General features: G+C 52.1%; 1 protein-coding gene across 1 annotated transcript in view; it reads left to right on the top strand.

Annotated features, from left to right (window-relative positions):
- Positions 1 to 12,705, top strand: part of PADI3 (peptidyl arginine deiminase 3) — a 39,700-nt gene extending 26,995 nt beyond the window's left edge. The window contains exons 11-16 of the mRNA XM_055261786.2: positions 108 to 259; positions 1,989 to 2,133; positions 2,244 to 2,346; positions 6,136 to 6,215; positions 9,391 to 9,516; positions 11,583 to 12,705. Of these exons, the coding sequence (XP_055117761.1) occupies positions 108 to 259; positions 1,989 to 2,133; positions 2,244 to 2,346; positions 6,136 to 6,215; positions 9,391 to 9,516; positions 11,583 to 11,816 (840 nt within the window). The 3' untranslated portion in view covers positions 11,817 to 12,705. The remainder of the gene's footprint in view (positions 1 to 107; positions 260 to 1,988; positions 2,134 to 2,243; positions 2,347 to 6,135; positions 6,216 to 9,390; positions 9,517 to 11,582) is intronic.
- The last annotated feature ends 3,381 nt before the right edge of the window (positions 12,706 to 16,086 follow it).

Raw genomic sequence — 16,086 nt, 5'->3', positions numbered from 1 at the left:
ATGGATGGCCTTTCCTACCCTGTCTTGAAGGAGCTCAAAGCCCAGCAAGTTGGTTCAGGCTCTTCCTGGTACCCTCCACCCCCGCCTGACTTGGTTTCCCTCTCCAGGGTCCAGATTTTGGTTACGTGACTCGGGAACCACGCGACAGGTCTGTGAGTGGCCTGGACTCCTTTGGGAACCTGGAGGTCAGCCCCCCAGTGGTGGCCAATGGGAAAGAGTACCCCCTGGGGAGGATCCTCATTGGGGGCAACCTGCCTGGGTGAGAGAGACAGGGAATGGAGTTCCTGGGGTGGAGGCTGAGGGTTGGGGGTGGTGATGATGGTGGAGCACGGGCCATTCCACTCCTTGAAGAGAGCCAGAAGCAAGGAGTGATGAAATTATACTCCCGGATGTGGTGGGGTTCGTGGGTGTTCACCAGACACAGTCCACACTTACCTCGGGGACTCCGAAACCAGAGAGAGCAGAGACCTAAAAGATCATTCAGTCCAACACTTTCATTTTACGAGTGGGCCCAGAGAGGGTAAGTGAGTCACATAGAAAGGAAAGTTATAACTAGACTCAGGTTTTCTGATTCTGAAAATAAATAGATGATGCTAGTAACAGTCAATTGATAGTAACAGAAGAAGATCGGGTGCGGTGGTTCACGCCTGTAATCCGAGCACTTTGGGAGGCCGAGGCGGGAGGATCATGAGGTCAGGAGATCAAGACCATCCTGGCTAACACGGTGAAACTCCGTCTCTACTGAAAAAAAAAAAAAAAAATTAGCCAGGCATGGTGGCAGGCGCCTGTAGTCCCAGCTACTCGGGAGGCTGAGGCAGGAGAATGGAGTGAACCCAGAAAGTGAAGCTTGCAGTGAGCCGAGATCACGCCACTGCACTCCAGCCTGGGCGACAGAGCGAGACTCCGTCTCGAAAAAAAAAAAAGTAACAAAGAAAAAGTTTCCATTCCCAACAGTCATGGGAGAAAATGCATTTAGATCAAAGCTTGTTCATACTACCATGTAAATGACTAATATAAGATCTTTTCCTGAGAGCAAGAGAAGTGAGGTACAAGACATGCTAAGTGAAATGACAATAACATACCGAGAGAGTAACAAATGATGTGGTGTTCAGTAGTGACACAGGGGTGCTGATGGAAAAGGAATCCTATCATACTGGTTACTTGCTGTGGACTAGACCAAGACATTGAGCTAACCAAATGCAATAAAGCTGTTAGAACAGACTTGGGATCAAATGATGAATGAATCCAGAGTCAAGCTTTGGAAGGGACTACTGCCCTCAAATACATAATCCCATTGAAAGAGGAACCTGGACCATGCCCTTAGATACATTTTCCTAAAAATTGAACATGGGGGTGAAATCTGTCTCTTGGAGAATAAGAACCTGGTGTGAGGGTGGTTCTGAAGATTTTCCTGGGTGGTGGGACCTGGTAGGTCATTGCCCTGTTGTGACTGACTTGTCCTGAGTCTGCCTCATGCAGAACTCACCCTGGGTGGAATTTTAAAATATACATATCTGGCTGGGTGCGGTCGCTCATCCCTGTAATCCCAGCACTTTGTGAGGCTGAGGCGGGCAGATCACTTGAGGTCAGGAGTTCGAGACCCGCCTGGCCAACATGGTGAAACCCCATCTCTAGTAAAGATACAGAAAAATTAGCCTGGCCTGGTGGTGCACGCCTGTAATCCCAGTTGCTTGGGAGGCTGAGGCAGGAGAATCCCTTGAACCTGGGAGGCGGAAGTTGCAATGAGGCAAGATCACACCACTGCACTCCAGCCTGAGTGACAGAGTGAGATTCCATCTCAAAAATAAATAAATAAATATTAAAATGAAATATACATATTTATTACCTTTCTTGTTTATAAAAGTAATGCATGTTTTGTTTTTTTTTTTTAAATCAGATATTGCAGGAATGCTAAACTCTTTGTCATTTTATTTCTGCATGGAGTCTTTTTAGTTAAGCGACTTTTTTTTTAACCTCGTGGGTCCCAGGTCAAGTGGCCGCAGGGTCACCCAGGTGGTGCGGGACTTCCTCCATGCCCAGAAGGTGCAGCCCCCCGTGGAGCTATTTGTGGACTGGTTGGCCGTGGGCCATGTGGATGAGTTTCTGAGCTTCGTCCCTGCCCCCGATGGGAAGGTAAGAACTTTGTGCATGACATGTCTTTCCCCAGCATCTGGGGCAAGAACTGAGTTCCAGGGCGCCATGCCAAGGCAGGAGGCTCAGCCGAATCTGTTCTCTACACACAGGGCTTCCGGATGCTCCTGGCCAGCCCTGGGGCCTGCTTCAAGCTCTTCCAGGAAAAGCAGAAGTGTGGCCACGGGAGGGCCCTCCTGTTCCAGGGGGTTGTTGGTGGGTAACAGTGCCATGTCCCTCCTTGCGGCTTGCCTGCCCCTTACCCAAATTAAGACACATTATGGCTTGAGAGGGGGAGGGCAAGTTTTGTTTTTTTTTTTTTTTTTTTTTTTGAGACCAAGTCTCGCTCTTTCACCCAGGCTGGAGTGCAGTGGCACGATCTCCACTCACTGCAAGCTCTGCCTCCCGAGTTCACGCCATTCTCCTGCCTCAGCCTCCCGCGTAGCTGGGACTACAGGTGCCCGCCACCTCGCCCGGCTAATTTTTTGTATTTTTAGTAGAGGCGGGGTTTCACCGTGTTAGCCAGGATGGTCTCGATCTCCTGACCTCGTGATCCGCCCGCCTCGGCCTCCCAAAGTGCTGGGATTACAGGTGTGAGCCACCGCGCCCGGCCAGGAGGGCAAGTTTTAAAGCAGGGGTGTGTCCCCAAATTCAGGGCTTCTCACTCCTGCCCCTGCACACCTTGCTTCACCAGATATCACTGCCCACGGCTGGGGCCAAGCTGAGGCGGGGAGCAGGGTGATAGAAGGTGGACATGGACTGAGCGGGGACATAGTGGCTTCCCAGGCAGGTGACCAGTGCAGTCACACCGTGGAGCTTTAATGTTCTGCAGTCACTATCCTGAAATCTCCCTTTTTTTTTTTTCTTTTTGAGACGGAGTTTCGCTCTTGTTGCCCAGGCTGAAGTGCAATGGCGTGATCTCCGCTCCCCACAACCTCCGCCTCCTGAGTTGAAGCGATTCCCCTTCCTCAGCCTCCTGAGTAGCTGGGATTACAGGCACGCGCCACCACGCCTGGCTAATTTTGTGTTTTTAGTAGAGACGGGGGTTTCTCCATGTTGGTCAGGCTGGTTTCGAACTCCTGTCCTCAGGTGATCAGCCCGCCTCGGCCTCTCAAAGTGCTGGGATTACAGGCGTGAGCCACCGCACCTGGCTACCCTGAAATCTTAATTCTGTTTTGTGAGGTCTGATGGATCAATGGAGCATCTATGGGGCTTGGAGCCTCTGCTCAGGCACAGTCCTGTCTCCCAGCCTCCCTGCCTCCCTGGCACAGATTCTCTGCTGCCTAGTCCTGTGCTCCCTGGAGCCCCAGTGTGAGGCCTCCCCATCTCTGTCACTGTCCTGAGATGCTGTAGCATTCTGCCCCCAGCAGGAGCCTGGGCATGGGGAGGGTTGGGGTTGGGCACATGTGCCACTCAGCATCTTCATGGCATCAGTCATCCCTGGCCTGCAAGGGCATTTGGTGGGCAACTTGGGAGGGGTAAGTGTCTCGCCCAGCCTTGCTCAGGTACCCAGCACATACCCAGAGGCCACAATACTCTGGAGGTCGCCCATTTGCCTTGGCTTGGGGTGGCAGGCCTGTGGGAGGGAGAGATGCCAGACTGGACCTGCCGGCCCCATTCCAGGGCACAGCATGTGGGTCTCATAGCAGAGGCATGCCCAGGCACAGCCCCCTGGGAGCTAGGCCTCCACTGTGAGGCCCGCAGGCTGGGCCCTGACACTAGCAAGGGTCTGTCAAGCCCCATGCATGTCCCTGGCAAACTGCAATGTGAAATAGCAAATAAAAACCACCCTGACAAGTCAGGAGAGAGACTCGGGGGGAAAGAAACAACTTTTTACTGTAGCACCTTTAATGGTACTTTTTTCTTTGCTCTTTAAACAAGGAGCTGGCATTTTCTTTTTTTCTTTTTTGAGACAGGGTCTATCAGCCAGGCTGGAGTATAGTGACATAATCTCAGCTCACTGCAGCCTCAACCTCCCAGACTTCAGCGAGTCTCCCACCGCAGCCTCGCAAGTAGCTGGGACCACAGGCCTGGCTAATTTTTTGTATTTTTTGTAGAGATGGAGTCTCACCATGTCGCCCAGGCTGGTCTTGAACTGCTGAGCTCAAGTGATCTGTCTTGGCCTCCCAAAGTGCGGGATTACAGGTGTGAACCACTGTGTCTGGCCAGGGCCCACTTTTTTGTTTTGTTTTGTTTTGTTTTTTGTTTTTTGTTTTTTGTTTTTTTTTGCACTGGAGGAATTTTGAGAGAGAGAGCTGGCTGGACTGGAGCCATCTGGCAAGCTTGCTGGAAGCGTTCTCAAATTCACTCCCTTTCCAGCCCCACCAAGACTGCACGAATCCCAGACGATCCTCCCTTTCTGAGTGACCCCAGAGGTCATGGGGCAAAGACCCTTTGGCACGCAGGATCATAGATTTTCTTGGTCCCATGGCCTCAGGGAAGGCAGATAGCATCCTAGACCAAACACAGCTCAGAGAGAAAAAAGCTCCTGTAGAACTTAGACGCCCCCAAGTATAATAGCTTCCAAAGTCCCCTTGCTCTCTGTTTGCTAGCGTTAACTTCTTCCAACACAGCCCTGGAGCCCTAGCAATAAAATGGAAGAGAAATAGTCTTTCTTGACCCTGTTGCTCCCAAAGGGACCCTGACTAGACTCCGGTGAACCTAGAGTAAGTCTTAGAAATCCTTAAATCCAAATTATATATGAGGCAGGGAGAAATGCCACCTTCTTCTTTCCTGGGAGAACCATGTTTACGGTGAGCAAGCCCCAGGAATGGGTTGAGCAGAGTTATTCCAATCTGCCCAGCTGGGAGGGAGCCTGGGAGAATTCACAGACGGCAGGACACAAGCAGCCACCCCACCCTCGAGGGCTGACACTCAGGCAGTGACTGTGGTGATTAATTACACAGACACAGAGGCCAGAGCACTTATGAGGCACCTCAGTGCGCCAGGCCTCACGCTGTGTGCATCACACGTGTTATCTCATTTGATCTCACGAGAGCCTGTGGGATGACTCTCACCCGCCTTTAGACCCAAGAATGTGAGGCTCAGAGAGGGGACGTCACTGGCCCAGGGGCCTCAGCAAGATTGCAATGGAGCTGGGACTGGACTCCAGCTTCCTGCCTTAAACTGGGGTGAAACGGGTGTTGGACCTGCAGATGGGTCAGGGGAGCCCTCTCCTTTCCCTTAGTCAAGGCTTGAGGCCCTGTATGAGCCCTGGGCTTGGGTTTGAATCACAAGCCCCCACATATCCTACCTGTGTGACCTTGGGCAAGTCTTCTGACCTCTCCGAGCCTCAGTTTTCTCATCTGTAAAGTGGGGATCATAATGCATACCTTGTGGGGGTCACCATGAGGGTTAAATGAGATGCTGAACCTGGGCACTCCCCTCGGGGCCTGCTTATGGTAAGTGCTTACTAAGTGGCAGCCATGAGGATTGTGTGCAATTGACTCTAGCCTCCCCTTCCCTGTCCAGTCTCATCTGCATGGGCACCCCATCAGGCTGAGAAAATCTGGACCCCTGGGAGGTCCCCATTTCATGCAGTCACCTCCTGGAGGGCAGGGTTGGGGCCTGATGGTGTCCAAATCCCAGGACTGGCTGGTTCGCTGCTCAGCGAACCTATAAAACCTGACTCTGATGGTGGGTGGGTGGGCAGCAACTGACCCAGCTCCCCGCTAAGCCACAGCAAGAGGATTCCTCATCCAGTGCCCTCGGGCGGTTGTAAATTTCCAGTGAAAGGCATTACCACTTCCGGTGAACTCAAATAAAGGTCTAAGTTCATTCCACTATGGCAACCAGACCCTCCCACTCCTTACACCCCAAGATGTGCACAGTGGCCAAGGCAAGCTCAGACAGGTGGTGCCCACCCAAGGCCCAGGAAAGTCAGAGGCTGCCGACTCGGCAAGACCAGTAGCTGTGAATTTGGCTCCTGCCTGTCTGCTTCCCTAAGCAGGTGGTCCTCATGTTGGTGCTGTCCCTGACCTTCTCTTTCATCTCTCTCCTTCACAGATGATGAGCGGGTCAAGACAATCTCCATCAACCAGGTGCTCTCCAATAAAGACCTCATCAACTACAATAAGTTTGTGCAGGTACAAGGGCTGTGGTGTACCTGTGGGCTGTGATTTGGGAGTAGGCGGGGCTGGAGGCAAGGATGGGATACAGACATCTGAGGCTCACCGTTCATGAAAGCTCAGGTTAGAACAGGCCCAGAGGAGCTCCAACACCCTCCCTTGACCCAGGAGAAGTGAGGGGAGTGAGGCATGTGCATGAAAGGAAGACAGGCATTCCAGGCAGAGCAAACAGCACAGGCGATGGCCCTGAGGTGGAACGAACAGGCCTGGAGTATTTTAGGACAAGCCAGGAGGCTGATGTGGAGCAAGAAGAGGCCAGGTCACATCATGTGAAGCCTCATAGTGCATCGCTAGAACTTTGGCTGTGACTCTGAGTGAGATTCGAGGCCATTAGGGGATTTGAGCAGAGGAGAGACCAGTCTGACTTATGCTTTAAAAGATCCCTCGGCCGGGTGTGGTGGCTCATGCCTGTAATCTCAGCACTTTGGGAGGCTGAGGCAGGCGGATCACAAGGTCAGGAGTTCGAGACCAGCCAGTTCGAGACCAGCCTGGCCAACATGGCAAAACACCTTCTTTTTTTTTTTTTTTTTTTGAGACGGAGCCTTGCTCTGTCGCCCAGGCTGGAGTGCAGTGGCGCAATCTCGGCTCATTGCAAGCTCCGCCTCCCAGGTTCACGCCATTCTCCCGCCTCAACCTCTCCGAGTAGCTGGGACTACAGGCGCCCGCCACCACGCCCGGCTAATTTTTTTGTATTTTTAGTAGAGACGGGGTTTCACCGTGGTCTCGATCTGCTGACCTCGTGATCCGCCCGCCTCGGCCTCCCAAAGTGCTGGGATTACAAGCGTGAGCCACCGCGCCCGGCCGAAACACCTTCTTTACTAAAACCACAAAAATTAGCCGGGTGTGGTGGCATGCGCCTGTAATCATAGCTACTTGGGAGGTTAAGGCAGGAGAATTGCTTGAACCTGGGAGGCAGAGGCTGCAGTGAGCCAAGATTGCACCACTGCACTCCAGCCTGGGTGACAGAGCAAGACTCCATCTCGGAAAAAAAAAAAAAAATCTCTCTGTTGCTGTGTTGAAAACATATTAATACTCTGTGGAGGTAAAGGGGTAACAGTAGATTCCAGCAGGAAACACACAGCACCTGGAGCTGGATAACTGCAGAAGAGGTCGATAAAGGGGATATTTACAAAGGTACAGGCAGGCTCAAGGAAACTAGCAAGGGACTGTGCAGTATCCCAGGCTAGGATGAGCGGGAAGTGTTACCACAAGGAATGAGGGAAGGGAACTGTTCCTGGAACCTGGAGGGGCCACCAGGATAAGAGTCTGCGAGACAGGAGATGTGATAGCCAACCCACAGTGACCTGGCAGGAGAGAGCTGCAGGGACAAATACCTCAGCTGTATTCTCCTCCTTTGCCCCCATTGGCTGACCCCAATTAGGAGCCAGAGGGCATTGGAGTCCTTGATTCCTAGGGATCAGCCTCCCTGTGCACAGAGCAGAGATGGGTGTACAGCGTTCCCGAAGGGCAAACAGAATTTCCCACACAGGGACTGCATGAGTCAAAATCCTCCAAGGATGTCAAGATGGGGTTAAACATGTCAGGGTTTTATTAATGAAAATGCCTGTGTGAGGAAATAGAGCAGGAGCCAGAGAAGACTGGGAGAGCCTGAGTGAAAGAGAGAAGGAAGGTGGGGTGCACGCACCCTGTACTGCATACAGCTTGGGGAACCTTCAGCAAAGCCGTGGGGGATCCTACTAGCCACAGTCGGCCACTAGAGGAGTCCTTCGTCTCTCAGAAATGGGTCTGCCTGAGTGCACTGTCACCCTCAGCCATTGGCTAGGAGCAGCTGGTGAGAGGCGTGACCTCAAACCCACGAAGGGCTTCAGAGCCGGGCAGCGAGCACCCTTGGTCAGTTACACTCCCAAGATGGAGGTGTGCAAGAGGACTTATCATGGCTGCCACATGGGGCAAGGGCAGAGACCCCATAGGAAGCCATCGCAGTCCACCAGGCTGGAGTGGGTGAAAGGGGTGGGAAGACCAGGTGGGAAGGGGGCAGATTGGGAACAGATGGCAAAGGTAGCACCCACAGGACTAGATGATGGATTGGATATGGAGGAGGGGACAGGAGACATCAAGAATAACAGCAAGCCTTGTGGCCCTAACAGCTGGGTGAACAGCGGTGACATGTACTAAGCTGAAGAATCCTGGGGGAAGAGCAGGGTAGTGGGGCAGAAATTAAGCATTTCTCTTTGGACGCATCATGTTTGATGAGTCTGTTAGACACCCAGGTGAAGATGCTAAGTGGGCAGCTACACTCACGTGTCTGAGCTTAGGAAAGAAATGGGCTTTATAAAGAGGTTGGGATTAGCCCAGCATGGTGTTGAGTGCCTGTAATCCCAGCTACTCAGGAGGCTGAGGCAGGAGAATCACTTGAGCCCAGGAGGCAGAGGTTGCAGTGAGCCAAGATTGCACCACTGCACTCCAGCCTGGGTGACAGAGTGAGACGCTGTCTTAAAAAACAAAGAAAGAGGTTGGGAGATGCACATTTGGGAATTGTCACTGTGTAGAGATGTTTTAAACCATGAGACAGGCTGGGCTCTGTGGCACATGCCTGTAATCCTAGCACTTTAGGAGGCTGAGGCGGGCAGATCACCTGAGGTCAGGAGTTGGAGACCAACCTGGCCAACATGGTGAAACCCCATCTCTACTAAAAATACAAAAATTAGCTGAGTGTGTTATGGTGGGCACCTGTAATCCCAACTACTTGGGAGTCTGAGGCAGGAGAATCGCTTGAACCCTGGAGGCAGAGGTTGCAGTGAGCCGAGATCACACCACTGTACTCCAGCCTGGGAGACAGAGCAAGACTCCATCTCAAAACAAACAAACAACAACAACAACAAAAACCATGAGACAGAATGAGATCCTCTAAGGCATGAGGGATTTGAAGAAGAGGGTCAAGGACGGAGCACTCTGAAACATTCATTTTTAACCTTACTTATGGGGTAGGTCTGTGAGGGAGTGGACACGGGATAGGTATATTTTGACAAACGGGCATGAAGATAAGGTCTGTGTGGACAATTGACCTATGGGCACTTGGGTATCCTGCCTCTCCTCAACGAGACATGATGCCTTGGGTGCCCCCAAAACACACTGGCAAGGTGTCCCCAACTCTGGCCTCCCCTGCCCCCAGAGCTGCATTGACTGGAACCGTGAGGTGCTGAAGCGGGAGCTGGGCCTGGCAGAGTGTGACATCATTGACATCCCACAGCTCTTCAAGACTGAGAGGAAAAAAGCGATGGCCTTCTTCCCTGACTTGGTGAGGCCACCACCCGTGACTCCTTTGTCAAATCAGGCTGCAAACCTCTAAGCTCGAGAGAGGAAAAATGTTTGGTCACAGTCATATTTAGGATTGTGGTGGCCAGTGGGGGTGGCAGGGAGAATCAGGGGTCCTCTGGTGCTCCTCAGAAGGGCTTCTAGCTGGCTGACCACCATGGTCCCTTTGGAATGCTTGCTGGCCAAGCCCTGGCCCAAGGGGCATCAGGGAAGGGGTCCACTTGACATTTGTAGAGTGAATGAATGATTGCATGAGGTCATGTGTGCAAAGCACATGGCATCAGCTAGGAACCCAGATGTTCATTCTGCTCTCTTCCTCCCAGCTTGCGGCTCTTCATCCATCCCACATGTATTTAGGGTGTCTTGTTGCAGATGCAGAGACGATTAAGAATGCCCCCTGCTCTCAAGGGACTTCCAGTCTAATCTGTTGAGAGGGAAACTCTTCCCCTCTCTGAGGACATGTCCCAATGATCTATTTTATAGGATAAGGTGATTTGGCAGTTTGGAGGTGAGACAAAGCACTTCCAGCCTAAGAGGTAGAACTGGAGATCCAGGAAGTCTTCATGGAAGAAGTGGGTTTGACTGAGCCCTGAGGGCTTTGCCTGTGATGCTTCTAAATGTTTTGTTTGTTTGTTTGTTTGTTTTTGAGACGGAGTCTTACTCTGTCACCCAGGCTGGAGTGCAGTGGCGCAATCTCGCTCACTGCAACCTCCGCCTCCAGGGTTCAAGCGATTCTCCTGCCTCAGCCTCCTGAGTAGCTGGGATTACACGCGTGCGCCACCACGCCCGGCTAATTTCTGTATTTTTAGTAGAGACGGGGTTTCGCCATATTGGCCAGGCTGGTCTTGAACTCCTGACCTCCAGTGATCCACCCGCCTCGGCCTCCCAAAGTGCTGGGATTACAAGTGGGAGCCACCGTGCCTGGCTTGCTTCTAAATCTTGAGCTTGCATTTGAAACACCTGGACAGGTGGGGCCCCCACCCCAGCGGTCCTGATTCAGCAGGTCTAAAGCAGGGCCCGAGGCACTGCTGCCTCGCTAACAAGCGCCCAGGTGGTGCTAATGCTGCCTTTTAGAGGAACACAGTTTGAGTAGCACTGTGTTCCACAGTAGCACTGTGCTATAGGTCACCCACCTCCCCTCCCCACTCCTCCCCACCTCATCCCCTAGAAGAACTCAATTTGCCCATTGTCAGAGCCTTGTGGGGGACCTGTCCACACCACCATTGCTTCATGCCCCCCCCCCCTTTTTCCTTCCTCTTTTCAGGCAACTTTTTGCCCTCCACTTGCAAAGCTTCTTGTCACTCCCCTTCCTTCCTGTTCGAGGCTATCTTGTAATTATATATGTGCCGCAAGAAGTTTGTGCAATGATTCAGGTTCTTGTGTTCACAAGAGACAGAGTCCTACTCAAGCCAGCTTCAGCCAGAGAGAGTCTTAATATAAGGACACCAGAAACCTGAGGGCAGGATAGCTGCAGCAGAGCCTGGAACTCTCTCTGTTTCTGTGTCTACATCATTCATTCTCTCTCTTTCTCTCACCCTTTCCACCTCCTACTTCCTCTCCCTCTTCTTCCAGCTTGGCTTCCTTTGCTTCTCTGTTCCTCGGGACAAAGATGAGTATGGCCATGCACAGAGACACTGACACGGGCAGAGACCGACCAGACTCTCCCATTGTCAGTTTCAAATTCCTGGGAGAGGGACTCTGATTGGTCCATCTTGGACCAGCTGTCCTCCCTGGCTCAATCAGTTATGGCCTAGAAGGTTGGGATTCTGTAGTAGCACAAACATGGCAGCTGCCACAATCCACAATTCCAAATTCACATTAGGGCAGTTTCCAGAGAACGTTGCCAGAGTGAGTCCTGTAGACGCTCCCAAAGACACCTGGCTAACGGGTTCTTCCCAGCCCCTTTAGCCAGTTACCCTCTCATTGCATAGGAAAGGGTGAGTAGCTATTGACAAGGCTGCCTAAAACACAAACCTAGGTCCTGCAGGTAGAGTAGAGGTGTGGGGTGGGAGCCCAGTGATGAAGTGCTGCCTTCCCTTCGGACTGCAGGTGAACATGCTGGTGCTGGGGAAGAACCTGGGCATCCCCAAGCCCTTCGGGCCCATCATCAACGGACGCTGCTGCCTGGAGGAGAAGGTGCGGTCCCTGCTGGAGCCGCTGGGCCTCCACTGCACCTTCATTGATGACTTCACTCCATACCACATGCTGCATGGGGAAGTGCACTGTGGCACCAATGTGCGCAGAAAGCCCTTCTCCTTCAAGTGGTGGAACATGGTGCCCTGAGACAGCTCCCACCCACCATCCTGTCCCCCTGGGGCGGGCATTGGCCCAGGTGGTGGAGACAGAGACAGGCCCCTGAACGATAAGCACCAAGAGACCCCAAGGCTCCAGATGGAACACTGAGGGTGACCGTCCCTCTCAGAAGCCTTTTCCCTGGAAGTGTCCATGCCTCATCTGCAACCCATGTGGTTCTCAGACTCGAATCTTCTTGGCCCCCCAAAAAGAAGGACCTCATTTCTTATAGCCTCTCCTGTGATTCAACACAACCCATGGAGGTGTCCCCTCCTCACTCTGAAATCATCCATTTGGGGACAAATCCACACTGGGGTCTAGAAACATCCACGTATCTCATCAGCCGTCTTGTCCTGTGCATCCTAACAGGAAGGATCCATGATTCTGCTTTGGTCCAATTGCTTCCTCTCTGCAGGGGAACAACCCTAAAACCAGACCACTCCACACAGGACGGGCAGGAGAGATTCTTCCTAAAGCCTCCCCCATAAAAAGGGAGCTGTGGATCCACTTAGATCAGGGTGGAACCATCTTTCACCCTGCCAAGCTCCTGCCCAGATGTTGACCCTCACCCAGCGTGAGCTGTCACATAGTAGGAGCTTCTAGATTCATGTGGAAGCAATGAGAGTTGTCCCTTAGCCTTGTAAACTCCCCATCATCTGACATGCAGAAATCCAGCTTTGTCCAGAATCCTCCTGGAATTTCTTGGAGATGAAAGTATCTGGGGGATTGTTGGGTACTGGGGAGACTGGGTACAAGGGTGAAAAGTATCTCGCATAATACACATAGTTGACTATGGTGATCCACCTTGTGATGGTTAATATTAGGTGTCTGGAGAAGGATGCTTCATTGGCCCTGGGACTTCTCTCTGCAGGAGGAGAGAGTAAAATACAGTATTTCTTGTGCATCTACTCTGTGCTACGCCCTGTCCTAAGCACTAGGGAGATAACAGTGAGCAAAGCAAAGTCCATGCTTTCATGTCACTCACATTCTCATGGTCTTGGTCCCCAGGAGAAATCCTGGGTGCCGGAGAAGAAATTTAAGCACTTGGTGTCAAGGATTGGGTAGGAGCCGGTTCCAGAAAGGGAATGCAGAGACATTTGCCTTCATCTGACTGGTCTCCTTCCTTTTCTCAAAGGTGGCAGAGGGGAAGGTTGCAGGCTTTTCATGCAGATAGATTTGGGCTCCATCTCCTGTCTCTGCCCCTAATGTGCTGCTCATCTGTCAATGACTGACATTCACTGGGTTAGTGTATTGTTCACATGAACGGGCTCCAGTGCAGGGCAGGGCCTGGCACATGTTAGAGTCATGATTATGCCCTTGTGTGCCCATGAATCCTTCCAGAACCTAGAAGGATTCTGCAAGGGAGAAAAAGGAGAGATGCTGGGGGCAGGGAAGAGCTGTATGAACAGAGAGGAGAAAAGACTGCCCCTGCAATACACACAGCAGGTAGGGGGCTCTGGGATGAACACTTTGCAGGAGGAGGGATTTGCTTTTTTTCTTTTTTTTTTTTTTTTGAGATGGAGTCTTGCTCTGTCACCCAGGCTGGAGTGCAATGGCATGATCTTGGCTCACTGCAACTTCTGCCTCCTGGGTTCAAGTGACTCTCCTGCCTCAGCCTCCCGAGTAGCTGGGATTACAGGTGCCTGCCACCACGCCCAGCTAATTTTTGTGTTTTTAATAGAGACAGGGTTTCACCATGTTGGTCAGACTGGTCTTGAACTCCTGACCTCAGATGATCCACAGGAGGAGGGATTTTCTAGTTTCAGCCAGTCTGGATGATCTAGACATGCTTCAATGTTCTGCTAGAAGTCATGAATTCAGAGAGGCCGAGAGACCAGGGTTCTTTGTGCTGGAAGGGTCTTCAGAACTCATCAGCCAAGTGCCCTGGCCTGGGGGCAGCTGCATAACCCTAGAGTGGACGAGGATGCAGGGGCTTGGGAGTTAGGCCATGCAAAATTAAACGCAAGTGTTACCACTTCCTCCTGCGTAACCTTGAGTGGTTACCTAATTCCTCTGAGACTCGGTTTCCTCATCTGGAAAATGGGGAGAGATGTTAAGGTTGCTGTGAGGATTAGAGATGATGCATGTTAGGGCCTGGCATAGGTCAGGGCTACACCAGGGCATAGCATGTTGAATGAAGCCAAATTTGAAACCCCCCTAGAGGCCGTGTGACCTTGAGCCTGGTGCTTCACTTTTCTGTAGAAATGAGATTGTACCTGTTGCCCCACTTAATGGTGAGAATTAGAAATAATAGAGCCCAAGGACCTAGTGACAGAGAAACACATAGCAGGTGGTCTCTATTATCACCCTGGGTGCTTCTACATTTATGTTAAACAAAGCCTAGGTTAGCTTCTAAGCGAGGGCCAGGCACTTAGGAGGCATTTGATGAATATTTGTTGAATGAACAGCTCAGTGTTGGGAATGAACTGTACTTATGAATGAATAATGCTGAAGCAAGAGCTAGACCATCTGCTGTAAGAACAACACTGCACTATACCCAAACACAGAGCCACTGGGAGAGTCCCCTGACCCTAATTCCTTTCCCCAAAATGATGTCATCACAATCAACTGGAGCAGGCTAGCCAGCCAGTCTCTGGGACAGGAGCTCAGGTGGCCTCAGCCATCTGGGCCCCAAATGCCTACAGGGTATTCGGCAACTCTCAGAACACCCTTGCTTCCTCTATGTGAGCTGGGCTGGTGATTCTGCCTTTCAGCAGGAAGAGAGGCCTCTTCCTCCGGGGTGTCTGGCCTGGAACCTGAGCCGCTCACCACGTGTAAGAGAGTTCACTCCCCAACCCCAAAAGTCCCCCTTGGGCTCTGAAAGGGTTATTGCCATCAGCGAAAGAAACAGCCAGGCCGGGTTCTCAGGGATCTTCACAGGATCCTGTCTGGGTCAAGGACTGGGCTGGGTGCTGGGAACACAAACAGCCATGGCGTTAAGCCACCAGTGTTGAGTGACAAGTCTAGGCACTGGCCTTGCTCTCAGGCTAGTTGGGGTATGGGCATTTAAACACAAGGTGTGGCAAATCTCAGGAAAAGAATGAAGCGCTCTGCCAAAAAACTAAAGAGGGGCAAAGATGAATCTACAACATCCCTGCAAATAACCACAGACAGGGACACAAGTGATGCATCACCGCATGGTTTATGACACTGAAAACTTGCAGACAGCCTCCATGTCCAACAGTAGGGGAGCAGCCATGTCAGGATGCAGCCGGAGCTGTAGGCACAGGTGGGGCACGTGCCAGCGCCAAGTCTGTTGGCCTCTCATTCCACTGCCCTCAGCTCCTGCCCTCAGCCCTGCCCATCACAGAGCCCGTGGCCCTTGTTCCGCTGTGAGTGACCAAGTGTGTTTCTATAAAGAGGCTTTGCTTCCAACGTGCAGCCATTTTCCCTGAGTGTAAGTGTGTGTGTGTGTGTGTGTGTGTGTTACAAACCTAGTTTTGCATTGCTCCCTGTGTAATTGCAAATAGCATGCATTCTCTTTTGCGTCTCCTCTCGCTCATCACTCCCCTGGGTCTCTGGTGGAGGACCCCAGGGCTCATCCCTCAGCCTTCAATCTTCCCCATCCACATCCACACTCATTCCCTAGGGGAGCTGAAGATGTTGACATCTCACTGTTTTATCCTTTTCAGCCTGGTCTTGTCTCTTAAGCTCCAGAATCATGTGTTCAAACGTCCTACAGGGCATCATCACACCAAATCACAGTTGGCAAAGCCAGGACCAAACTCCTGATCTCCACCGTGCCCACCCCCCGCCCCTCCCTCAGCCTTCCCTGTCCAGCTTCGGGCAGCCCCATCCCCCCAGGGCCTCAGGCTCCAAACTGCGGCATCCCTCCTCAATTCCTCTCTCTTTCTTAACACCCCGCATCCAGTCCATCTGCAACTTCTATTGGCTGTATTGCATCACAAAATGTCCAGAACCTGACCCATCCTCCCCTCCTCCACTGCCACCACCCTGGCCTGAGCCCCACCGTCTGTCACCGGCCTGTATGCAGTGGCCACCTCACAGGTCTCCTGGCCTCCTCCAGGGTCCCCTACAGTCTGTTCTCACATCACAGCCAGAGTGACCCTGTTCAAGCAGGTTGGTTTGCGGTCCTCCTCTGCTCAAAATGACTCCAGGCTCCCCACATTACTTGGAGCAGAAGCCAAAGTTCTTAAGAGGCCCGAAAGGCCCTATATGATCGCACCCGGCCCTGGGCTGCTCTCCCCCTCCCTCACTGCATTTCAGCCACACTGGCCTCTTTGCTCTTTCTTGAACCCGC

The sequence above is a fragment of the Symphalangus syndactylus genome, chromosome 22 (genome assembly GCF_028878055.3).
Source record: "Symphalangus syndactylus isolate Jambi chromosome 22, NHGRI_mSymSyn1-v2.1_pri, whole genome shotgun sequence".
Classification (NCBI taxonomy): domain Eukaryota; kingdom Metazoa; phylum Chordata; class Mammalia; order Primates; family Hylobatidae; genus Symphalangus; species Symphalangus syndactylus.
Note: the sequence above shows the minus strand (reverse complement) of the source record. Positions and strands in the feature narration are given on the sequence as shown.